Genomic DNA, 26,928 nt, shown 5'->3' with positions numbered 1-26,928 from the left:
CAGGGAATTAGAAAGCTTTATAAGGACCTGCAAGCTTCAGCATTCTGAGAAGAGCTGCACATACAGAGAGTGATTATAGTCTGGGCATGGATGCATTTGCTCATTTCTGTTCTACTTGCTTCTCTTTCTTTGTGGGTTGTATGGGGGGTGAGTTCCTCATTAACTGACAAACTGTAATTTAATAGCCACAAAGAGTAACCACCTAAGTAGGGCTTAGCTTTGCCAAATCCATTCTGAATGTTAAAATGCCTTTTCTAATTTTTAAAGAATGAAATAAGTAACTGTAGGCTGTTCGCTGTAATTTGAAACTGGCAAAAACATGTGGAATGTTTTAGGGGTCATGGCTGTGAGCATCATGTCTTAACCATTTGATCATCCCAAATCAATGCCATGGAAAGCTGGGGGTTTGGCTTCCCCAGTTCTCTACATGGCTCCATTCCTAAACACATCCTCTCCTATCCTGCATAATTCTCTTTCCCATCATGTCCTTCACTCTCTCACATACATGACCTTCTCTTCCCAGAATCTATGCTCCTCCATCTGCTCCCCAGGTCATCTGCCCCTCCTGAATCCTTGGGTCTGCACCAATCTCCTCCCATTGCTAAGGGTCTGCCATGGGCTTGGAATCCCCCATCCTCCATTCCCCAGCTCTTCTGTCACTACTTCCTAGTTCTTTATTGCACTGGATTCTAAAATTAAAACAAAGACGTTTTACAAAGTGACCTCAGTGGAAGTATTTTTATTACCTCAAACTTAAGGAATTGGAGCCAGAGAGTCTGGATTAGCACTTTCACAGGTAAAGAACAAGTTAATTCTTTATCACTTACATCTCTGAGGATTTTTTTGAGTTTTATTCAAAAAAAAAAAGAGGTCTCTGCTCAGATGTCCTTTGAGCTTGTGTCCATGCTGTCTAAAATTAAAACAATCAGATAAGTGATCTGTTCCAATATGTGAATTTATACTTTATTAAAAAGTCCTAAAAGCATAAAAGTTAAAGTCAAATTTGAGTATGTACACATTTTTATGTTGATTTTTTTGTTAAGAGTATAATTAACTGAACTTGAGATTGCTGTGCATTATAGAATTTTGGTCAGAGTATCTTAAGGGAAGAAACAACTTAAACCCAATATAGTTTTGAATGTATTGTGTTGTTTATAATGTGAAGAAACACTGGTTTCCTCATAGCCGTTCAATACCATTCTTGCAAAGACTTGCTCTTATGTGTAGTGCATGAGTTGTTTTAAGCATATCTATATTTATAGAGTGGTGCTAAGAGATAGGTTCTATTCTCATTTTATCTCATATTCTCATGCATACTGAGGCTATGGATTTTACTGATGCTTCAGGGCCTTGGTGCTCCTGAGCTGAGGCTTGGGTCGAGCGTCCATGTTGTGGAGATCTCAGGAGGTCTTCAATGTCTTTACCAGTGAAACCCTGTGTAACATCCCGAGGCCAGGTCTCATTCCCACAGTAGGGGGTCAGAGAGGGAGGTTGTGAGAGCCTCAGATATCTTCCGAGTATGGTGGATGGTCTGAGAGGAGAGGAGCCTTCTGATTAAAGACGAGCAGAAAGATGAAGGTATACCTAAGAGTGAGCTCTGTATGGAAGGTGGCTCAGCATGAAGGTGTGTGTGTGGGGAGGGGGGGGGTGGGTAGGACAGTCAGAAGGGCATGGATTAGATCAGAGTATGGAGTATATTAATTAGAGAATAAGATTAATTTGCCAACATTGATCAATATTCAATGAGTAGATCTGTCTAAATACCTTTACTAATAAGATCCTTCTGCACACAAAGCTGTTTATTGAAGGAAGAATGATGGAAGATTTTCTTAATGTCAAAGTATATTCAATTATTAAAACTCATGATAATGAAGAAAACCGATACATAGTTGCTGTAGGTACAACGTAGGTAGACCTTTTCCCTTAGAAGCTCTTTGCTTTTTGTACGTTGCATTTTCCCTTTTCCAGGTCTGGCCTTAACATCAGTTTAACCCATTGCCTTCTGGTGCAATGGGTTAATTGGGAGCTGGGCACAGAATTTCCAAAAGGCAAGTTCAGCCCTTGAGAATAGCAACTCTGCCTTGGCCAACATTGTCATTTATCTGCCCCTCATCCAACCCTCATTTCCAGATGGTTTTGAGAAGGAGGAAACTGCATGGGTGTTTTGCTGATCTACCTAAGTTCAAGACTAAGCTTCAGTGATAACCTTCCAGAGGGTCTGATAATCTCAGGTAAGCAAACTAACTACCATGTGGGCACAGGGGCATAAACATTTTAGGCACCAGATACCCCAAATCAGCACATAAATATCAGGCTACTTTTAAAAAATTTCACATCAATTCTGTCCCATGAGCTCAAATTCTTTAATGTTTTTATTTATTTTTGAGAGAGAGAGAGAGAGAGAGAGAGAGGGGGGGGGGAGGGGCAAAGAGACACACACACACAAATCTGAAGCAGGCTCCATGCTCTGATCTGTCAGCACAGTCACAGATCATGACCTGAGCTGAAGTCAGACACTCAACCAAGCCACGCAGGCGCCTCCTATGAGCTTAAATTCTTATGCACAGTGGCAGGATTATGGATAGAATTCAATTGCATAAATACTTAGGAAGTAACCCCTACTCTGGAGACAGGTGCAGTGCTAGCTGCTGCAGTCTATATTCCACATTCTAATTATCTGGAGAATGAGGATGCCCACTTACCAAGCTAGAACTTCAAAGAACCTTAAAATTCACTTTTCTCCTTCAAAATTTTGCCCAAAGGAGGCACCTGTCTAAGGTTCTCCGCACAGGCTGGTGTCACTGATACCAAGTCCTTAGCATGGGGGCAGAGGTGAAATATTAAAAGGGTCAATGACTGGGGCGCCTGGGTGGCGCAGTCGGTTAAGCGTCCGACTTCAGCCAGGTCACGATCTCGCGGTCCGTGAGTTCGAGCCCCGCGTCAGGCTCTGGGCCGATGGCTCGGAGCCTGGAGCCTGGAGCCTGTTTCCGATTCTGTGTCTCCCTCTCTCTCTGCCCCTCCCCCGTTCATGCTCTGTCTCTCTCTGTCCCAAAAATAAATAAAAAATGTTGAAAAAAAAAAAAAAAAAAAAAAGGGTCAATGACCAAGTTAATTTCTGAAGAAAACATATTCCTACCATATTATTAACAAAAACAACGACAGCTACTGTGTTCTAGGCAGTAAATCAGTAGCTTTATGTTTATTTCCTCATTCTATTCTTATGATATTTATCATCTTCAATGTAAGGATGAGAAAACTGAAACCCAGAGATTAAATTACTTTCTGAAGTTCCATAGCCAGTAACAGGGCTAGGATGTACCCTTAATTTTGATGATGTTCTGTGTGTGCAGTAATGACATTCTGTCTATATCTTGGATTTGCCACTTCCAATGTCTCCTCCCACAATTTCTGGTTGACCTCATAAGGTATATAGCTGATTAAAATGTCTGCAAAAGGGTATCAATCAAATGTTGATTTGAAATTATCTCTCTGAAGCCTTCCCTCCCTCAGATGCTTCCTATACTTTATGTATTAAACAAACAAACAAACAAAAAACCCTATTCATTTTCAGACATGTAAAATGTGGCTAATTTTGAAATGCAAAATACAACACCTTAAAGGGGTGATGTATGGAATAGCTGAATTACTATACTGTACATTTGAAACTAATATAACACTGTAATGTAACAATTTTAACAAACTGGAATTAAAATAAAAACTTAAAAAATAGCTCCTATACTCTCCAAAACCTTGCTCCCCTACTTCATTCTGTTACCTTGAAAATTCTCAGCCTAATTTAAAACATTCTTAAAAGAAATTTTTAAATATCACCCATGAAGCCAGGTTACCTGGAAAGGTAGATGTGATATTTGGAAACCTCCAAAAGTTGTTTGGAGTCAGGTGTTGCAAAAAGCAAACACACAAACTAAGAATCATGTGATTAACCCTGGCAAGGTTGTTTTCATTCAAATGTAGAGGTTTAATGAGCCAGGTTTTTTTTTTTAATATGAAATTTATTGTCAAATTGGTTTCCATACAACACCCAGTGCTCATCCCAACAGGTGCCCTCCTCAATGCCCATCACTCACCCTCCTCTCCCTCCCACCCCCCATCAATTATTCTCAGTTTTTATAACTCTCTTATGGTTTGAATGAGCCAGGTTTAACTCATATGGACACCACACTGGTCCAAGGGAAGAATTTCCAACCTGGCAGACCAAGAGGAGTCCTTTCCAGGGTGATGCCTTTGAAAAAAACCTCAGAGACTTTAAAAAACCTTAGAGACACAGATGATCTCTTTAAAGTAGCTTACCTAAAGACATATATCAACAGTTGCTTGATTATACATACAATTATACATTTGCTCATTTTTCACATACACTTTATTCTGACATTATGAAATATACACAAAAACATAAATTTGAGGGATTAGATGAAAAAACAAATAGAAATAAAATTTCCAATACTTATTTTCCTCACCCCAGTGGACTGTGCTCTCCCTCTCAGGAAGGCATGTTCCATTTTAGAGACAGCACCTTCTCTCTCCTCCTGTCCTTAGAGATTATTGCTTCCAAAATGATTGCAGCAATGATCTTCAAAGGATATTAGCCTACAAAGCCAATATCCAAGAGGTTGCAAAATGGTTTCCTGTGGGCCCATCACTCATTGTGGCCATCATTTCATGGGAGGGTCTTGCTGGGAGAATTCTCAGAAACAGCTGGGGAGATACAGGAAATAGTTTTGGGCTGAGGCAGGTATGACAGCAAAGCAGTGAAGGTTGGTTCAGCTGGCTGTTGGGATTTTGGCTATAGAACTTTAGAGGAGATTAAGGTACTATTTTTATTTTATTAGCATGTAAATGATCCAAACTCATACTTTGCTATAAGGCAAAATGTGCCCTTCTGGGTCCCCTCTCTATCAGGGCTTCTGCCCTGCACCTCTACACTTCTTCTACCCAATTCTGGCTTCCTCCCTGGAGCTCCACCTGTCTGTGCTCCGCTGAGGCTGTTGCTCCCTGATGACCCCACTTTTCCACTTCCTTCCTCCACCACAGTGAAATGATGACTTGAGGAGATCAGATAGCAGCTCAGAGGTAACTTTTCTGAATAGTTGCCCCTTCACTTGTATTCTTGAAGACACAAGGAAATTAAAGGACTCCATTTCTTTCTCTTTTTAAAAAAAATTATTTACCTTTTCCCCCAGTCTGAGATATAATTGACATACAGTACTGTGTAAGTTTAATGTGCACAACATAATTATTTGACTTATATATACTGTGAAGTGATGATCACAGTCAACATCCATCATGTTTTATAGAAAGAAAAACAATGTTATTTTTTTTTAATTTGTGATGAGAACTCTTAGGATCTATCTTATTGATTTTTATTTTTTGTTTAAATTCAAGTTGGATACTATACTGTGTAGTCTTGGCCTCAGTAGTAGAACCCAGTGATTCATCTCTTACGTATGACACCCAGTGCTCATCCTGAAAAGCGCCCTCCTTAATGCCCATTACCCATTTAACCCATCCCTCCCTCACCCTCCGACTCCAGCAACCCTCAGTTTGTTCTCTGTATTTAAGTGTCTCTTATGGTTTGCCTCTGTTTTTGTCTCATTTTCCTTCCCTTCCCCTATGTTCATCTGTTGAGTTTCTCAAATTCCACATGAGTAAAATTATATGATATCTTTCTTTGACTGACTTATTTCACTTAGCATAATACACTCTAGCTCCATCCACGTTGTTGCAAATGGCAAGATTCCATTCTTTTTGATTGCTGAGTAATATTCCATTGTATGTATGTATGTATGTATGTATACCACATCTTCTTTATCCATGCATCAGTCGATGGACATTTGGGTTCTTTCCATAATTTGGCTATTGTTGATAGCACTGCCATAAACATTGGGGTACACATGCCTCTTCGAATCAGCATTTTTGTATCCTTTCTAGTAGTACAATTGCTGGGTCATAGGGTAGTTCTATTTTTAACTTTTTGCAGAACCTCCATACTGTTGTCCAGAGTGGTCATATTCCCACCACCAGTGCAAAAGTGTTCCCCTTTCTCTGCATCCTTGCCAACATCTGTTGTTTACTGAGTTGTTAATTTTAGCAATTCTGACAGGTGTGAGGTGGTAACCACAATGAGATTTGTATTTCCCTGATGATAAGTGATGTTGAGCATCTTGTTATGTGTCTGTTAGTCATCTGGATGTCTTTGGGAAAGTGTCTATTCATGTATTCTGCCTATTTCTTCACTGGATTATTTGTTTTTGGGGTGTTGAGTTTGGTAAGATTTTTATAGATTTTGGGTACTAAACCATTATCTGATATATCATTTGTAAATATCTTCTCCGATTCTGTCGTTAGCCTTTTAGTTTTGTTTCCTTTGCTGTGAAGAAGCTTATCTTGATGAGGTCCCAATAGTTCATTTCTGTTTTTGTTTTCCTTGCCTCTGGAGACATGTCAAGCAAGAAGTTGCTGTGGCCTAGGTCAAAGAGGTTGCTGCCTGTTTTCTTCTCTAGGATTTTGATGATTTGTTGTCTCATGTTTAGGTCTTTCATCATTTTGTTTATTTTTGTGTGGTGCAGTTTCATTCTTCTGCATGTCACTGTCCAGTTCTCCTAGCACCAATTGCTAGAGACTGTCTTTTTTCCACTGGATACTCTCTCCTGTTTTGTCAAAGATTATTTGGCCATATGCTTGTGGGTCCATTTCTGGGTTCTCTATTCTCTTCCATTGATCTATGTATCTATTTTTGTGCCTATACCATACTGTCTTAATGATTACAGCTGTGCAATACAGTTTTAAGTCCGGAATTGTGATGCTTTCAGCTTTTTCTCTTTCAACATTACTTTGTCTATTCAGGGTCTTTTGTGGTTCCATACAAATTTTAGGATTGCTTGTTCTAGCTCTGTGAAGAATGCTGGTGTTATTTTGATAGGGATTACATTGAGTATGTAGATTGCTTTGGGAAGTATTGACATTTTATTTATTTATTTATTATGAAATTTATTGTCAAATTGGTTTCCATACAACACCCAGTGCTCATCCCAACAGGTGGGGGAGTATTGACATTTTAACAATATTTGTTCTTCCAATCCATGAGCATGGGAATGTTTTTCCATTTCTTTGTGTCTTCAATTCTTTCATAAGCTTTCTATAGTTTCCAGCGAACAGATCTTTTACCTCTTTGGCTAGGTTTATTCCTAGGTATTTTATGGGTTTTAGTGCAATCATAAATGGGATTGATTCCTTGATATCTCCTGCTGCTTCATTATTGGTGTATTAGAAATGCAACCGATTTCTGTACATTGATTTTATATCCTGTGACTTCACTGAATTCATGTATCAGCTTTAGCAATTTTTTGGTGGAGTCTTTCAGGTTTTCCATGTAGAGTATCATGGCATCTGCGAAGAGTGAAAGTTTGACTTCTTCCTTGCCAATTTGGATGCCTTTTATTTCTTTTTGTTGTCTGATTGCCGAGGCTAGGACTTCCAGTACTGACTTTAAAATATATCTTACAGCAGTGTTAAGGATAGCCATCTTGTATGTTACAACCCTAGTACTTATAACTGGAATTTTGTACCTTGAACCACCTTCATCCAATTCCCCATCCCCCACCTCCTACCCTTGGTAACCACAAATCTGATGTTTTCTTCTATGAATTTTTTTTTAAGATAAAAAGATTCCACATACAAGTGAGATCATATAGTATTTGTTTTTCTCTGACTACTCTCAGTATAATGCCATCAAGGCCCATCCATATTGTTGCAAATGGCAGATTTCCTTTTTTTAAATGGCTGAATAATACTTGTTATACACATATACCCAATTCCTTTATCCACTTATTTGTTGATGTATACTTTGGTTGTTTCCATGTATTGACTATGTTAGTAATGCTGTTATAAACATTAGGATGCAGAATCTCTCTTCAACAATGTTTTCATTTCCTTCAATTACATTCCCTGAAGTGGAATTACTGGATCATATGGTAGTTCAATTTTTAGTGTTTTGAGGAAACTGCATATTGTTTTCCATAGTGACTGTACAAATTTACATTCCCACCAACAATGTTCTGGACATCCTTGCAGCATGTTATCTCTTATATTTCTGATGATAGCTTTTTTAAAAAATGTTTTATTTTTGAGAGAGAGAGAGACAGAGAGAGAGAGACAAACAGTGTCAGGGAGGGGAAGAGAGGGAGACACAGAATCAAAGCAGGCTCCAGGCTCTGAGTGGTCAGCGTAGAGCCTGATGTGGGGCTTGAACTCACAAACTGCAAGATCATGACCTGAGCCAAAGTTGACACTTAACCACTGAGCCACCCCAGGCGCCCCCTGATGGTATATACTCTAATATGAGATAACTCATTGTGGTTTTGATTTGCATTCCCTAATGATTAGTGATGTTGAGCACCTTTTCATGTACCTGCCATTCATAGATCCCCTTTGGAAAAATGTGTATTCAGGCCCTTGGCCCAGTTTTAAAATTGGACTATTTATTTTGCTATTGGGTTGTAGGACTCTTTACATATTTTGGATACTAACCCCTTCTCAGGTATATGGTTTGCAAATATTTTTTTCCATTCCACAGGTTGTCTTTTCATTTTGTTGATGGTTTCCTTTGCTGTGCAGAGGCTTTTTAATGTAGTCCCACTTGTTCATCGATTTTGTTGCATTTTAGGTATCATATCCAAGAAGTCATTGCCAAGACCTATGTCAAGCCTTTTTCCTGTTTTCTTCTAGTTTTATGGTTTCTAGTCTTACATTTGAGTCTTTAATCCCTTTTGAGTTAATTCTTTGCGAGTGGTGTTAAGATAAAGATTTAGTTTCATTCTTTTACATGTGAATATCCAAGTTTCCCAGCACCATTTATTAAAGACTGTCTTTTCCCCATTGAGTGTTCTTGGCTCCCTTGTCAAATACAGTTGGCTGTATATGCATGGGCTTATTTCTATGCTCTCGATTCTGTTCTATTGGTTTATACATTTATTTTATGCCAGTACTATTCTGCTTGATTACTATTGCTTTGTAATATAGCTTGAAATGAGTAAGTATGATGCCTCCCACTTTTCTTTCCCTCAGGATTGCTTTGGCTATTCTGGGTCTTTGGTGGTTCCATGTACATTTTAGGATTATTTTCTCTATATCTGTAAAAAAAAAAAAAAATGCCATTGGAATTTTGATACAGATTGCATTGAATCTATAGATGCCTTTGAATAGTGTGGACATTTTAACATTAATTCTTCCAGTTCATAAACACAGAATATCTTTCCATTTAGGTCTTATTTGATTTTTTTTCATTAATGTTTTGTGGTTTTAAGAGCAGAGATCTTTTACCTCTCTGGTCAAATTTATTCCTAAGTATTTTATTGTTTTTGACTATTGTAAATGAGATTGTAACAATTTCTTTTTCAGATAATTTAATAGAAACGCTGAGTTTTTTGTATGTTGACTTTGAATCCTGCAACTTTACTGTATTTGTTTATTAGATCTAACAGTTTTGGTGGGGGGGGGTCTTTAGAATTTTTCTATGTGTAAAATTATGTCATCTGAAAATAAAGACAATTTTGCTTTTTCTTTAAATGACTGCATTTCTAATAGAGGAATGTCAGACTCCCTAACAGTGATGGGAGGGAGTTTTTGGTTGAGGGGCCTTTCCAAGTCCTATTCTATATTTCATCCTATGGAAAGGTAGTTTCTTGCATTGTACTAAGTTGAAACATGGCATTCAGGCAGATTTTACCAAATTAGTATTGTAAATAAGAAAATGCCTTAATAAAAGTACCAGTCCCTGTCAGTGGCTCCGAGACCCTCTCTAAGAACTCCATTATCTCTGAACCAGAGAACAAGGCAATAAATGAGATGTGGATCTTAGTGACAAAGTGTCATGGGGGACAAGTTTGAACAAAAGTAGTAACTCCTCAAACCTGAGATGAGAAAGAAAAACACATGATTTCTTTAACCTCAGGGAAAAGAGTAGAACGAGCATGAATACAGACAGACTAAACAGACAGAGAATTTAATAAATACAATGGAAAAATAATTTAACATCCCAACAGGAATGTATTTAGGGTCCATGCTGTCAGAGGGCTGGTCCTTTTGTCTGAATTTCTTAGATTAATGCATGACACCACAGACCCATAGGAGAGAGGTAATAGGGTTTTGAGTGTTGCAGTATTGGACAGTGATGTATAAAGAGACCAAAACAACACTTCATACGTCAGGGGACTCGCCAAAAAATATCAAGTTAGTTGTCAGTGGAAGAGTCTGTACTATTAAGTGTAGTAGAGACCCTAGAACCAAATCAACTGAAGCTTTCACACTTTTTTTGCTGCTACAGTTCTTAACAAGGTGGATGTATATGTCTTGGCTACTGATATAACAAGATTAAATACAGCAATGGGCCTCTGATGATTTCCGTTTAATTGAATCAGTTCCCTAATGCTTGTTCAGATTTGTAATGAAAGGAAAGGGGGTGGAGAGAGGGGAGAATTTGTGAGTCTAGAATGGAAACAATCTTTTGGAAGGTAGTTATTGTATCTTTGTGTCCAATCATATTTCTTTTAACTTGAAAAAATGTATATTCATTAAAAGATATTTAATAGACTTTACTTATATGTAATTAATCTAGAGAGATCAACTCTTTCTAAGTTGTCAGATTTCTGTCAATACTAAGTTTGGTAGACAAAAATGCTCATAATCATTTTGAACTCAAGTTTGGAGAATTTTTAGACAATCATCCCTACTGCTTTTACTTTTATGTGGTGAACAGCAAATCTTTGTTATCTGATGGCCACTTTAGAAAACCCATAGGCAGGGGCACCTGGGTGGCTCAGTTGGTTGAGTGCCCAACTTCAGCTCAGGTCATGATCTCGCAGTTTGTGAGTTTGAGCCGCACGTCAGGCTCTGTACTGACAGCTCAGAGCCTGGAGAGTGCTTCAGATTCTGTGTCCCCCCTCTCTCTGCCCACCCCTACTTGTGCTCTGTCTCTCTCTTTCAAAAATGAATAAACATAAAAAAAAATTAAAAAAAGAAAGAAAATCCATAGACAGTTTAAGAATAAAATACATCTTAATAATTTTACTGTTTCAAATTTGGGTATGACTTTGGGAAAGGCAAAATCAAGAATAGTTTTGAGAGAGGACAAGATATGTGCTAAGTATCTAAAATAGGAAAAAGGGGTGCCTGGGTGGCTCAGTCAGTTTAGCAACAGACTCTTGGTTTCGGCTGAGGTCATGATCTTGCAGTTTTGTGAGTTCGAGCCCCACATTGGGCTCCAAGCTGGCAGTGCGAAACCTGCTTGGGATTCTCTCTCCCTCCCTCTCCCTACCCCTCCCCTACTTGTGCTATCTCTGCCTCTCTCAAAATAAATAAATTTATTTAAAAAATTAAAAAAAATAAAGTAGGAAATAATGATTCTCTAGACAAAAATACCTTGGTTTACTCAAACTTGATTTTTACCTTTATTTTACATTATTCATGCAGATTGCAATAATTTGTTAATATACCTTTATATGTATTTAGGCATGGACATTTATATTTAATAAACCTAAGTTTGTATCTATTGCTTTACAATAGAATTTGTCAGGGGCACCTGGCTGGCTCAGTCAGTTAAGTGTCCACCTCTTGGTATCAACTCAGGTAATGATTTCATGGTCATGGGATCGAGCCCTGCCTCAGGTCTATGCTGAGCTTAGAGCCTGCTTGGGATTCTTTCTCTGCTTCTCCTTTCTTTCTCTCAAAATAAATAAACTTTAAAAAAAAAGTATAATTTATAATTATATTAAATAAAAGATGTAGGAGTACCTGGGTGACTCAGTCAGTTGAACATGCAACTCTTGATTTCAGGCCATGATTTCATGATTTCACAGTTCATTGAGCCCCAGTGTTGGGCTCTGTGCTGACAGCACAGAGCCTGCTTGAGATTCTCTCTATCCCTCTCCTGCTCTCTCTTGTGTGAGCGCACGCTCTCTCTCTCAAATACTTAAAAGAAAAAAAAAGTATACATATTAAATTTACCATCTTAATAAGGAGTAAATCATATTCATTATGCTACATACATATTTGTATTTCTCTGTAATTATTGTACCTGATTTATATTGTTTATAATATATAAAGTGTTAACAATTAGTATAACATATAACATTCTTAACACTTTATATTATCTTTAACTTAAGTGACCAACAAATTTTTTCTCCATACAATGAAGACAATTAGAGAACAGAATATGAAGAATTATTCATCTATTAAAAAATTTTTTTTAATGTTTATTTATTTGAGAGAGAGAGACAGACAGACAGAGAGCATGAGGGAGGGAGGGGCAGAGAGTGGGAGACACAGAATCTGAAGCTAGCTCCAGGGTCTGAGCTATCAGCACAGAACCTCTTGTGGGGCTCGAACTCATGAACCATGAGATCATGACCTGAGCCGAAGTCTGACACTTAATCGACTGAGCCACCCAGGAGCCCCAAGAGAGAAAAGTTTAGATGCAGAAAAGTTTTTTTTTTTTTAAATTTATTTATTTATTTTTGGGACAGAGAGAGACAGAGCATGAACGGGGGAGGGGCAGAGAGAGAGGGAGACACAGAATTGGAAACAGGCTCCAGGCTCCGAGCCATCAGCCCAGAGCCTGACGCGGGGCTCGAACTCACAGACTGCGAGATCGTGACCTGGCTGAAGTCGGACGCTTAACCGACTGCGCCACCCAGGCGCCCCAGAGAAAAGTTTTGATGTATATACATATATAAAGAGTGACAGATGGTTTAGACAGTAACTTGGACCCTTGAAAATTTTATCAAGCTGTGTGATCAAAAAACCAGTACTTGTTACTCCTGGAAGTTTGGGAAGGAGAGGATACCACCTATATTAAGCAAAATTATCTCTTTTTTAGAAAAACAGGACAAATAATCTCTTCATGGGATTTCTTCGCTTTTTTTGTTGTAAGGTACCTCCTAAATGCACCATCTTATTATTTGTGTCAAAAGCTCCTCAAAATGGCCAGTGCAATTCCACTTGGTGGAACTGCTCTTGGTGAAACTGTGCTAGTTAGGATGCTAAGTATTAGTATTGCGATGACAAAAGATGCCCCTGGAAGAGGTGCAAGTTTAGATTGAGAAGATGTCAAGAGAACTGGAATGGTCCTTAAAAGTAGTGCTAGCGCTCAGGTAACTTCTCGGAGACCCAAAGACAAAACTAAGCAAGAAGTCCTTAAAAGGTTTTGAAATGATATGAAGCAAAGGAATGACAATATGGGGATTTCCATGGGTCTACTTGGGGATGGACTTACCATGCTTGCAGGTAATCTTTAAGGAGGCCCCCAGGATCCTTGCCTCTTGGCAGTCATACATTTGTGTAATTCCCCTCTTCCTTGAGTTTGGCTGGACTTATGACTTGCCTCTAACCAATGGAATGCAACAAAGGTGATGGAATGTACATGACTACATTTGCATGATTACCTAAGAGTATAGCACATGATGAGGTTTTTGGAGGTGTTAGTGGGATTCACAGGGTCCTGAGTCCATGGCCAAGAAAGAATTCTTGAAGACATCTTTGGTGCAAAAAGGTGATTTTATTTAAGTACCCTGCCCTGGACGATGAGGAAAGACTGATTATATACTATGGGGTTGGGGGAGGTAAAGTCCAGGGGAAGTTTCCAGGGAGATTTTCATATGCTAAAGACTCACAGGACACTGGAGGCCTAGCTATTGTCAAGCTAAGGCTGTTTTTCCTTCTAGCAAAACATTAAGACAGTAGGGTGTTCCTAAAGAAACATTTTACTCTGCCAGCCTCAAGTATTTGTCAATGGGCTGCATGTTACAAGGGACTGGAGTTCTATCTGCCATTTCCTTCTGCCTTTGTTTCCCACTGTGGAGGGCTAGCGGAGACCTAGGTCCTGAAGGACTATGATCTCTATCAGTTAACCTTTTGTTTTCCGCTCTCCTTTGTTCTTGGGCAGCCAGGAGTGCCTGAGGAGTCTCACACATATCCCACCTGGTTGGGTTGTAGGGGGTGTTTGTGGTCTGTCAGCTTGCCTTGTGCTCCCTCATTAGCACACATCTTGCTAGTTTCTCTCTTCAACACTGACTGCCTTTGAAGAAACAACTTGCCATGAATCCTACAATCACAAGCAAATGAAATGAGAGAGCTTGGAAGCAGATCCTTTCCCAGTCAAGGCTGAGGAGAACTCAGCCTTGTGAGACCGTAAGTGACTAAGCCCAGCTAAGCCCAGACTTCTGACCCACAGAAACAGTGGGATGATTAAGTGCGTGTTGCTTTAAGCAACTGGGTTTGTGGTAATTAGTTACACAGCAATAGAAAACTAATGCACTAGCTTATACCCATGTGTGCCTTATACTTTTCTCCTTATAGACAATTTTACTTACAAATATTCAACTTAACATTTAGGTCCTTTTTTCTAGTCATGGACTGTTGAGGTTAAAATTACTTACCTAAACTTTATTAGAATCTTTGGGTAAAAATTAACCAATGTTCTTTTCCCCATTTTAAACATTAATATTAGTATAGTGAAAGAGATGGGAATAAATTAGCAGGGACCAGCTTTTATTAACACAGCTATCCTCAAACCACCTCCAGCAAGGACACATTTTGTTGTAGCATACAGGTTTCTCTAACTAGAATGAGCTCTCTAAAGTTAGTGTCCTCTGGCTTTAACGTCTCTTCCAGGCCTTACATATACTAGATATTTCATAATTGTGGAATTGAAACTGTAATTGCATTTAAGCTTAGTAATTAATGATATCTGGCTCATTTCAGGTAGCAATTCTGAATGCTCTAAAACATCAAGACCTATGACAGGATGAATACTACACAAATTATGAGTAGTATGCCAATGTTATTGTTGCCCAAACTAAGCCTCACAAAAGACAAAGGGAAATAGGCAACTAGAATTCAGAGATTCTTCACCATCATCTTTGATTAGCTGCCACAAAACTTCCCACTATTGAACCTGTCCTACAATTCTTACTTCTCCCAACCCCTCCAGGTATCTGAAATAGGGGGAAAAAAAGGGGGGGGGAAATAAAACAATTCTCCCTAAAAGATTTCTCCCTTCTTTCTCATCTTTTAAATATTACCTCAACCGTTGGCAGAGATTTCTTAGGAACTCAAAGAACATCAATAAAATTTGGGCCAATTCAGATTTATAATTAGAAAAAGATACTATTTTTGGTATTAAATTTAAGAATAAAATGCAGCCAACTCTACATATATACTTATAGACACTAAAGCACAAAGCAGTCAATCTAGCTACACCCAATGTTTAATAACTGTGGCCGAATTTCTGTTCTCTAGCAAGAGACTAAACTCCTGATGGGCAGGGACCATGTTCTGGTCTGCTGTGCATTTCCCCAACACGTAACACAGTGCTCACTCAAAGGGACACTCAAGGAATTTGTTGCGTTCAATTAAAAGAGAAAACAATATTTTAAACAAGTCAATGGTGACTGCTAAGGTGACATCTGAACCCAGATGTTTAAACAATACCACTCCAGCCCATTCTGCAGTGAAACTATCAGACAGAAAAGAGAGTTAAATCAAATACCAGTACTGAAACTTCCAAGCCTATATAAGAAAGAAATCACACCATGTTTAGCCAGTGAAAATGGCTAGAATTTAAAATATATTTTAATGAGAACACTTTCTATCTTTAAATAAAAATGATTTACATTTTTAAATATGAAACTGCTCTGGCATTAGGACTTAACTGCTTCCTGATCTACAGGGTTTAGATGCCACCGCACCACTAACTCCCCAGTGCTCTTGAGGCACGTGTTAGACATGTCCTCTTCCGCTGGAAGTCCTTGCGGCAACTTCAGGGGCTGGATTCTGTGACATAAGAAAATGCTTTTAGAATTATACTAGGTAATACACTTTTTTAAATAGCTGAAGTAACAAACAACAAACCTTATCAAATGTTTAACCACTTTCAGTTTTGCATTCACTGAAGGTATATTCTTGTGAACTTGAGGAGTATGTGCCTATAAACAAAGGAAACAGGGTTATGGATCCATTTCAAAGCAGATGGTCCCATGTTACAGTGAAATGTTAAGGTGAAACTCATTTTGTCTGAATCAAATTTTCAAATAAATTACACTAAATAATACATTTAAATGAGTGAAGTAATAAAAATGTACCTTAAATTTTAAAAATTATAAAATTTAAAGCAAATTTAAACAACTAACTTAAGAGGACTTAAACAGCTGCTTACTTTTTCTAATCCAAGCATCTTTATTATATCTTTTTCCCAATATGGACGTCTTTTTGTACTCTTTATTCTGGTAACAATATGTAGTTTATGAGGGTGCTGTGGATCCCCACCATATTTTTCATGATCTGCAGGTGAAGGCTGAAATACCTAGGAAAGAAGAATTATAAATGGTAAGTTTTCAATTACACAGTTTCTATGTATTTCCTTTTCCTTTCTTAACCACCCCCCAAAATCTACGTCACGATCTCATCCCCAATCTTTCTGAAATCCTCATCTTCAAACTGATTATTCAGACAAAGTCTAAGGATTGCATACTCTGAAAAAAAAAATCACACAGGCAAAGACTGCTTTGTTTTGTTTTATTTATTTTATTTTATTTTTTTAATTTTTTTTTTAATTTTTTTTTTTCAACGTTTTTTATTTATTTTTGGGACAGAGAGAGACAGAGCATGAACAGGGGAGGGGCAGAGAGAGAGGGAGACACATAATCGGAAACAGGCTCCAGGCTCCGAGCCATCAGCCCAGAGCCCGACGCGGGGCTCGAACTCACGGACCGCGAGATCGTGACCTGGCTGAAGTCGGACGCTTAACCGACTGCGCCACCCAGGCGCCCCCTAATTTTTTTTTTTAACATTTATTTATTTTTGAGACAGAGAGAGACGGAGCATGAATGGGGGAGGGGCAGAGAGAGAGGGAGACATAGACTCGGAAGCAGGCTCCAGGCTCTAGGCCATCAGCCCAGAGCCTGACGCGGGGCTCGAACTCACGGACCACAAGATCGTGACCTGAGCCGAAATCGGACGCTCAACCGACTGAGCCACCCAGGCGCCCCTGTTTTGTTGTTTTAAAAGCAAAGCGGGAGTAACCAAAGGACATTAAAGAGTTCAAATGCCAGGAGACTGTATTAGCACCAGATAAGCGGGGCACAGTAGCATCCCTCCACCCTATTCAGGCAGGGCATCAAAGATAAGCTTACAATGACAACACATGAGTACGTGTTAGTACAAATGACTGCCTACAAAGGGTCAGAAACAGCTCAAGAGAGCTGACATTAATAATGATTCTCTAAAAACTCAAAAGGTTCTAGTAAGCTATCACACAAAAAACTTCCCTGAGTATATAAAATGTACTAAATAAAGAGGTACATGGTAATACTATTTGTAATAATGAAAAATTTAAAGGCCACATCCATGTTCCTCATAGAATAACTGGAATAAATGGAATAACTGGAATAAATGGAATTACAAGGCATACATCTGAATTAAAACTAGTACAAAATAATAAAACCAGTAATATATGATACAACTGAATAAATTATGATGTATCCCATGGGATACAATGCTGCCATAAAAACCAATAAGGTTAACTATCTTAGCAACTACTAACATTGAAGGATGGCCATAATACATTCTTGAGAAAAAAATAATTCCACACCACTATGTGTAGTAGGATCTCATATTTGTTTCATCTGTACCAAGTACATGAGTGTGTACACAGGATACACTACATAACGACTGATTCTAAGAATCATGTAATATACATATGTGCATATACATACACTTATATATGTATAAAGGTCTCAAAGACATTAGATCAAGTCATATCACCTCTGGGAAATCAGACCAAGGAAGGACATGGACACACAGACACACACACATGGTGGCACTTTGACCAAAAAGGGTATTATTTAATTATAAAATAATATTGTAGAAACTTATCTGCTGAGAGGCTCACATTATATTGCTAAATGAAGACAGCAGCTAAAGAAGCATTTTACATGAGATGATTCACATCTTTAAAAACATATAACAGAAAAGAATATGGAAGCTGTCTCCAGGTGGTGGGATTCAGGGTGTCTTTTTGCTTTTTTTGCTCATTTGTATTTTCTAGGGGTTTTGAAGAGATGCAGGGTGAGAAGAATGGTGGTAAACAGGATGGGACAGGCATGCTGAAGAAAAACAAAGATTTAAAGAAACAGTGTAAAGAGCACAAAATATCTGGGAAAACCAAGGGTAAATGTGTGGCTCAAGTAGAAAAAAACATGAAAAGCAATGTAGAGGATAAAGTTAAATTGCTCAACTGTGCTGAGCCTTCAGAAATTTCCAGAAGGGATACAGAGCTCTTGAAGACTTGAAGCAATATGACTACAATTTTAAGGGACTGAGAAAGAATATACTTATAAGAGGACAAAATGAAGTGGGAATGGGAGACTGGTACCAGGAAACTTGCAGCCCTGGTTTAAGAGCCTGAACTACAGTAGCTGCAACAGAAAAGGGACTCATTTGGGGACTTTGGACAGTAAAATAGATGCATTTGTGGTGAATGGAGGAAAAGGAGGGGTTGAGATGGACACAGCTCCACCCTGATTTGGGAAATCAGGTAAAGGATGGTAGCATTAACTGATATAACTAATACAGGACGAGCATCCTATTTCATTTGGTTGTTTGGAGGGAAAGTAAGACGAGTTTGATTCTAAATATGTTTAACCTGAAATACCTCTGCATTATCCACAAGGCAGGGTCTAGGAACATGTGAGAATACAGGAATAAGTTCAGAAGATAGGCATGGGCTGAAGATACACATCTCAGAATCATTTCCATGAAGTTTGAATTTTCATATTTGCTACAGCTGACAATCAAAATCAACGCCTTACACATTTTAAAGGAATGCTAACGTCTGTATCTATCCTTTTATTCTAGAACTTTACAGACTAAGAAACATGAAAAGATACAAGACAATACAGTTGTGGAAAGCATAGCAGCAGCAAAGCCATGACTTGAAAAATAAAGAGGTTTCTGATATAAGAACATCAAGCACATTAAAGGTGTCAAAATAGTCAATGGTAATACTATTTTATCTTAAAAAAAAAAAATCAAAGGAGAATGGTAGCTGTCAAGGGCTGGGGAAAAGAGATTGGGGAGTTATTATTTAATGGGTACAGAGTTCCAGTTTTGTAAGATGAAGAGTTCTGGAGATGGATGGTGTGATGACTGCACAACAATATGAATGTATTTAATAACACTGTAACGTACACTTAAAAATAGTTGAGATGGTACACTGTATATATATTTCGCTGCAATACAAAAAATTGGGTTAAAAAAAAACACAAAAAAACCCAGACTTTAAAAACTAAATGTAGTCTTTTCCATATATTCCATCAACTGCATAATTGCATTTCTAGGTACTTACCTCAAACGAGTTGAAAACTTATGTCCCCACAAGAACTTGCACACAAATGTTTACAGCAGCTTTATTCACTACTGTCAAGAACTGGAAACAATTAAGATGTCCTTCAGGAGATGAATGGCTAAACAAACTACAGTACATCCATAAAACCAAATATTATTTGTAATAAAAAGAAATGAACTGCATAGCCATACAACTCAAGTTATAAAAATGCAACTTTCATTATTTCCAGAAACTTGTTTGATTTCTGAGTCCCCAGCCACTTTAATGGAAAATAACTTGATCTTTCAAATTCGTGTTTTTCCTTAATTCTATCCAGATATGTTTTAGCTAACTCACAATTTATCATTCTTTTGACTAAGTATAGTTAACAAAAAGCTAGCAATCCTGGTGGCAAGACGTCAAGAAACCTTAACTGCATGTTGCTAAGTGAACGAAACCAGTCTGAAAGATTACGTGTGCATGATTCCAACGATAAGAAATTCTGGAAAAGGCAAAACTATAAAAACAGGAAAAATATCAGTGGTTTCCAGGGGTTGGGAGATGAGAGGGAGGGATGAACAGGTGAAGAACAGAGGATTTTTAGGGCAATGAAACTATTTGTATGATTCCCTAATGACCCAGGACATTGTGCATTTGTCAAAAGCCACAGAATGTGTAACACTGATAGTAAACCCCGATGCAATCTAAGGACTTTAGTTAATAATAATCTGTCAATTCTGGTCCATCAATTCTAACAAATATATACCAATACAAAATGTTAATTATAGGGTAACTATATATGTTGGGGGAGGGAGTATATGGGAACTCTCTGTACTTTCTGTTCAATTTTTCTATAAGCCAAAAACTGCTGTAAGAAATAAAGTCTATTCATTTAAACAAAATAAAACGGAAGTTAATAGGGGGCTTAGCCAGTGTTTTCCAAAAGTATGATATGCACACATAAGTATAGCAAAGAAAACGCAAAGATCCCAAGTTGCAATACTCAATATATAAAGTGAACACAAAGAAGCACAGAGATAGAGTCTGGAGGAAGACCCACTGTTTTCCTGAGGATAATGGTGATATGAAAACACAAAATATTAAGGCAAAAATCGTAAGCAGGAATAAACAGGTACTAAGATGATAAAACCCCACTACTTCAACGGCCAGTGGCACATTAAAAAAAAAAAAAAAGAATCATTACCTAGATAAATTCTACCATGTGTTATTTAAACTCTATACTACCATGGACATCCACAAATAATTCAATGTAAAAGTTTTCAATATTACACAAATAGGTACCATTTGAAAACATAACATGCTTAAAAAAATAGTAATGCTAACCCCCACCCCACCAAACCCTTGTTCTTACTTTATCTGGAATTCTTGACTTGGTAAATTTGTGACGAATCCAATCTGTACAAATGAGAGACTCCACACCTTTTGTTACAGTCTAAACATGATAGAAAACATTTTTTAAAAAACTCTGGCTAGTGCAGAAATCTATACTCACCAATTTTTAGGTGACAAAAGTCTGTTTTTATTTAACCTATAATTATCAAACCTTTATCTCAGCTCCTTAGCTAAGTGAATACATCTCACCTTACCACTAACATTATAAAGCAAAAAGCACATATAGACTTCTCTTTTTTTTTTCAAGTTTTTATTTAAATTCCAGTTAGTTAACATTCAGTGTAATATCAGTTTCAGGTGTAGAATTTAGTGATTCCCACTTCCACAACACCCAGTGCTCATCACGACAGGTGCCCTCCTTAGTACCCATCACCCATCTAGCCCATCCTCCCGCTTCCATCCCCTCCAGTAACCCTCAGTTTGTTCCCTATAGTTAAGAGTCTGTTTTCTGGTTTGCCTCTCTTTTTTTCTTTTTTCTCCTATGTTCATCTGTTTTGTTTCTTAAATTCCATATATGAGTCAAATATAGACTTCTTGACCAGGGTGGGCAATATTTTTCTATAAAGGACAAGACAGGAAATATTTCCAGCTTTACGGCTGTATGGTTTCCATTGTCAAGTCTCAACTCTGCCACTGTAAGGTAAAAGCAGCCACAAACAATATGTAAACAAATAGGCATGGCTATGTTCTAATAAAACTTGATTTACAAAAATAGGTGGACTGAATTTGACTTGCAGGCCATAGTTTGCCAACGCCTGCTCTAGACAATGTGCAATAATTTACCTTCACCAATACAATGTAAAAGAAAAAGAGTTGCCAATTTTCTTTCTAGTCCCTACAATGCCAACACTCCTAGTTCCTATTTCTTATTCCCTTTCTACAATCTTCCAGTCCTGTTGCTCTCAGTCTGCTAAAGAAAAAGGATTCACTGCCAATCCTTCCCATCAGGAAACTCCCCTCTGGATGGGCAATAATCATTCCTTTCATGCCCTCTCTGTCCTGCAGAGATCCACAAACAACTAGACAGTAGGTAGGAGTGAATGAGGGAGAGAAAGGAAAAACATGGGCTTCTAATCCTGGCTCTGTGCTCACCATTTGTGAGAAATGAGACACTTATCCTCTCAGAGAGTCAATTTCCTCAGCTATTTAAGAAGGAAATAATACTGACCACACAGGATTAATCTAAGGTTAAGGCAATGTACTGGTCAGCACCAATGTATGGCCAGCAGCAGGTCTGTATCTAGACTCTGGCCCTCATGAATGGGTTAGGCTGTACTGCTACAATTTTTGTAAGAAAGAATAGAAGGAATTTCATGAAAATACAAACATTAGTGATCTCTGGGAGAGGACTTTTCTTCTTTCTGCTCTTCCATATTTTTCTATGATTGGAAATATACTCTTTTCATAATTGAAGGGAAAAACCTAAAACTTTAAAAAGATTAAGGGGAATCAACAGTGGCCATTTTTTACCAGCATGTTCTCCAGGAAAAGATCTTTTGTGTTTTTAAATTTTTAGTGATAAAACAGCAGATCATAAATCATAAATAAAACTGCTCTTCAACACTAAAAAACACTATATAAAAAAAGGAACTTGTACAGTTTAACTTGCCTGTTTGCTTTGTTAATTACAAAAGAGAGAGAAATCACTCTTAAGGAATAAAAAAAGAGAGAAAGATGATACTTGAAAAGAAATACTTACTTGGAGTCCATCTGGGGGCTTCTGAACTATTGAGCGCAAAATCCCTGCCATGAGTGTGGTGACTGTTCTCTTCAAAGGCTATGACAAGCATAAAATAGATCCATGGGTCAAATATGTATTGGAAATGGACAGGTGCCTACTTACATATTATTAAAAACCTAAAGAAGTTAATTATAAACTTGACTGAAGTTTAACAGTAAAATCCTAGTTATTTTAATGCAATGAGTAAGAAGTTATAATAAATGTTTTATTCAGAATTCAGCAAAACCATACGTAGCAATTATACATTAATCACATTCCATTTTTGCCAGATGAGTTAGAAACTAGGTTGATTCAACAAAAATGGGCAAAGAAATCACTACTAGTTCATTTCTTCACCAAAGAGCACAGATAAAGAATGCTTTGTTATAAAATCACAAAATGAAAGGACTAGAAGGGACTGAAGAAATCCAGACTCCTAGAATGAGAATTGACAACCTTCTTTAAAAAAAAAAAAAAGAAAAAGAAAAAGAAAAAAAGAAAAAAATGTTTATTTATGTATTTTGAGAGTGAGCCAGTCAGCTGGGGAGAGAGAGAGAGAGAGAGAGAGAGAGAGAATCACAAAAGCCTAACATGGAGCCCAGTGCGTGGCTGGATCCCAAAACCCTGGGATCATGACCTGAGCAATCAAGAGGTGGATGCTTCACTAACTGGGCCACCCAGGTGCCTCTAGAATTGACCACCTTAGCCTATGTATGTGGAAAATGAAAATTCATTCATTTCGAAGGGCATCCACCTTCAATCCAATCCAATCCAAGGGCATCCAGCTTATCCAAGGAGCATATAGTTTGTAACCCAATTCTCGTTAATTCCTACTCCAGTGCATTTTCACTAAATCATAATACCTTTCTGTTAAAAAGTAAACTATAACTTTCTTTCTTGAATACTTGTATTTTTAAACTATTCTTAATGTATATGCATTGCTTCTATGATGTAAAAAAGTCATGTTTATTTAGACAGGCAATAATTACAACCAATTATACTGATGTATACAAAAGCAGAAAGATAAGGTTTATGAACTACATGTACATTTTTCATAGGTTAATTTGTGTTTCAATTTTTTTTCAAAAGGACAGAATATAATACCTACCTTCCAAATGAACCATTCTAAAAACACCTAAAACAGTTTTTAGTACATAGGAAGCCCTCAACAAATGGTAGCTTTTGCTATTATGAAAATATTACAAAGTTGTAATAAGAATACCCTAACACACTAAAATTGGGTAAATGCTGTACTTCGGTGAATCCACCAGATTCTGGCTCACTCAAGCTCATCAAGTCTTTCTTGTGATGTGGACAAACAATGAAGTTGTGGGAATCAATGCAAGATGTCCCATCAAAAGAGCCAAGACTTTTGAAAAATTCTCAGCAACTAAACCAGTCTCTCAAAATTAATTATGCATCAGTTTTAGAAGAGTCAACTACTAAATCCTTAGTGCCATGAAAGCCAGAATTTTATCTTGTTCATTTTCTACTCTCAGCATCTAGCACAGTATCTGATGAACAGTAGGCACCCAGTGTTTGTTTATGAATGTTTGAATCAATTAATGGGTTAGAACTATGGTCTGCTCAACTCAGAATTCAGAAGTATATCAAAATTTCGTAACTCTCATTCAGACTTCAAAGATTACTATACAGCATAAGAATTTCTAGTTCAAATCAGTATCTAGTGCAAATCATCAGCCATTGCTTGGCTGGTTGTTTATATATATTTTGTATTGACGCTTCCTTAGAAGAGATGCTTATTTAATCCTCTGGCTCTGCAATCAAATAGGTAACGATAAATTATTTTCTCTACCATACTTCTTCCTCCTAAGTTAAACATTATATATTAACCCAATTCATTTGGCTTCACATTTTATTACTTTTCTCTTATCATTTAGATTTCAGCAAAAGCCTCCTAAGGGGCCTTTCGGTTTCCAGTCCAACTTCCATAAGCTCTCTTCTCCATAGCAGCAACCATTTCATTAAAATCCCAAATCAAATCATGTCAACTCCTCTTCCCCAAACCTTCCAATGATTCAGGTTTCTCACTGTTGAAGTGAAAGGTAACATATAAGAGGAGAAAGCTAGAATAATCCATGTGATCCAATGAAACAAGTTGAGAGTTTGAGCTCATGTTTAGCTTAATATAGATACTGATGGATATAGAAATAATCACAGGTATGAATGTGTGTATATATATATATATATATATATATATATATATATATATATATGGGTTAGCTCTGTTAGCTGAATGGCATCCCAGTAGCAATGAACACACTCAGCGCCTGATCTTAGCATTCTCTAATAAAAGGAACCAGGGCTCCTTTGAGAAATGGCTAATCATAGGGCTACCACAGGGAATATATTAAGATGAACCTGGAGTACTTTGTAGCACTAGAAAACGAACTACTTAAAAACTCAAAATGATGGGAGTATGTCTTCAAATAAAACTGTCAAGATCACCAAAAACAAGGAAAGTGAGAAACTGCCATAATCAAGAGGAGCCTAAGGAGACATGACTACTAACTAAATGGGGTAAAAGGACATCTAGTAAACACTAAGAAAATTCGAATGAAATATGGACTTTAGTTAACAGTGTAATAATACGGGTTCATCAATTCTAACAAATGTACCATACTAATGTAAGATGTTAATAAAAGGGGAAATAGGATGTGGGGTATATAGGAACTTTACTATTTTCACAACTTTTCTGTAAACCTAAAGTTATCCTAAAATAAAAAGCTTATTTATTAAAAAACCAAAACCTCCAATGTCTCAGAGTAATAGCCAGTCCTTAACCCCTACCTCTAGGACTTCATCTCCAACTGCTCCCTTGCTCACTGGATACACACTGACACCCTTACAGGTCCTAGAAGTTGCCAGGCAGACAAGCTCCTCTGGACTGTTTTTTCTCCTGGAATGCTCCTGATATTCATATAGTTAGTTCCCTTATTGCTAAAATAAGGTGCTCAAATCTCTTCTTAGTGGGATCTATCCTGATTCCATTGTTTAACATTTTGACCCCCCACAATTGTCAGCACTCCTCACTCCACTGGATTTTCTTTCCATAGCGCTTCTCTTCTAACATAGTTTGTTAGGTTTGTTGCTTACTGTCTGTCTCCACCCTGTAACATGTTAATTCCGCAAGGACAATAAATTAAAAAAAAATTTTTTTTTCTTGGTGTGCCCTATCTATTCACAGATGTATCCCAAGCATCTACCAAGAGCAGCACCTGTTGTGTAGTAGGTACGCTATCAATTTCTGCTGAATTAAGTTTAATTTACAGACTTCAGAAGGTGTGACAGTGAAAAGTTGTAAGTTTTAATAAAAAATAAAGGTTAATGTAATAATTACTCACACAACTCTTGGACCTTGAAGCAACTATACTGTCTTCTACGGTACAGTAGCTTTTCTCTTGCAAAAATAGGAAAACACATGCATCATGAGAAGTATGATCCCTTTTCCATTAAGAAAATGTCTGTGACTGTATATGTGTACACAGAAAAACTATGGAAAGCTATCAGTAAAATATTAACATACCCATGAGGGGAAGGCTACCAAGGTGATTTTCTACTTTTTGCCCCCAGTTAATATCCGAACAGTTTTAGACACCTACTTACTGACAAAAGGAAGGAAAACACTGAAAACGCACAACATAGAATTTTCCTTTCAATTAACCGATATCTCTGAACGCAAAAAATGTTTAATTCCTAACGCCTAAAAAGTAACAGGCAGTCTTCATCAGCGCCTGTTGGCGAAAATATGCAAAACAGGCAGCTCTGGGTAGGCGGCGATCAAAAACATGATTGCAAAATTACAGCTTTTAGTAAAATGGTAAATATTTTAACTGCAAACTCCCGAAGGTGTTGCCTTCTAAGATGCAATCAGCAAGCTTTTATCCTCATTAACAAAAAATTCAAGTTACGCGGACCCCCAGTGGGAAACCGAAATTAGTTATAAACAGAAGCACAAAAACTGCCAAAACAACCCTGAATTCCCTGCCCCACTAAACTATCTTGCCTAGGCGGGTCCAGAGCCGGGCTTAGCAAGCCGCGCGGCTCCGGAACTGGGAAACCGGATCCGCTCGACCACTGGCTTTTCGCGATCCCAAGGGACAGTGAACGGGCGCAAATTCATTTAGGTTATTACGACCCGCAAACTCAGAATCCAATAGGAAAATCAATCCACATCTCCACGGCGTTCCCAGGTACCCACTCCTGGCAAAAATGCAATATTCCTAAATACTCTTCAGCCTGACCTTACTCACCGAGGGGAAGCAGAGCAGACGGGCGCCCACGAAGCGCAACACACAAACCCGGCCTTCATATAGCGTACTCATAGTCAACCCCAGCACTTTAGTTCCGGCCACGTCCCGCCCCTTCAAGGCCATAA

The 26,928-nt window shown here is 37.8% G+C and overlaps 1 protein-coding gene across 2 annotated transcripts; it reads right to left on the bottom strand.

The window, feature by feature from the left end:
• Positions 1-13,550: 13,550 nt before the first annotated feature.
• On the bottom strand, positions 13,551-26,926 carry MRPL30 (mitochondrial ribosomal protein L30). 2 transcript variants are annotated; one of them, XM_058684400.1, is made up of 7 exons: positions 26,804-26,926; positions 22,509-22,586; positions 20,769-20,849; positions 16,229-16,375; positions 15,925-15,998; positions 15,687-15,846; positions 13,551-14,116 (listed from the first exon to the last, which is right to left on the bottom strand). In XM_058684400.1, the coding sequence occupies exons 1-6, from the start codon at positions 26,924-26,926 to the stop codon at positions 15,714-15,716; spliced, it is 636 nt and encodes a 211-aa protein (XP_058540383.1). In that variant the 3' UTR covers positions 13,551-14,116; positions 15,687-15,713. The 2 variants fall into 2 exon arrangements, with proteins under 2 accessions (XP_058540383.1, XP_058540382.1); XM_058684399.1 differs by lacking the exon at positions 13,551-14,116 and having other exon boundaries at positions 15,628-15,846.
• Positions 26,927-26,928: the final 2 nt, after the last annotated feature.

This window comes from Neofelis nebulosa, chromosome 9, assembly GCF_028018385.1.
Source record: "Neofelis nebulosa isolate mNeoNeb1 chromosome 9, mNeoNeb1.pri, whole genome shotgun sequence".
In the NCBI taxonomy this organism is placed as follows: Eukaryota; Metazoa; Chordata; class Mammalia; order Carnivora; family Felidae; genus Neofelis; species Neofelis nebulosa.
Note: the sequence above shows the minus strand (reverse complement) of the source record. Positions and strands in the feature narration are given on the sequence as shown.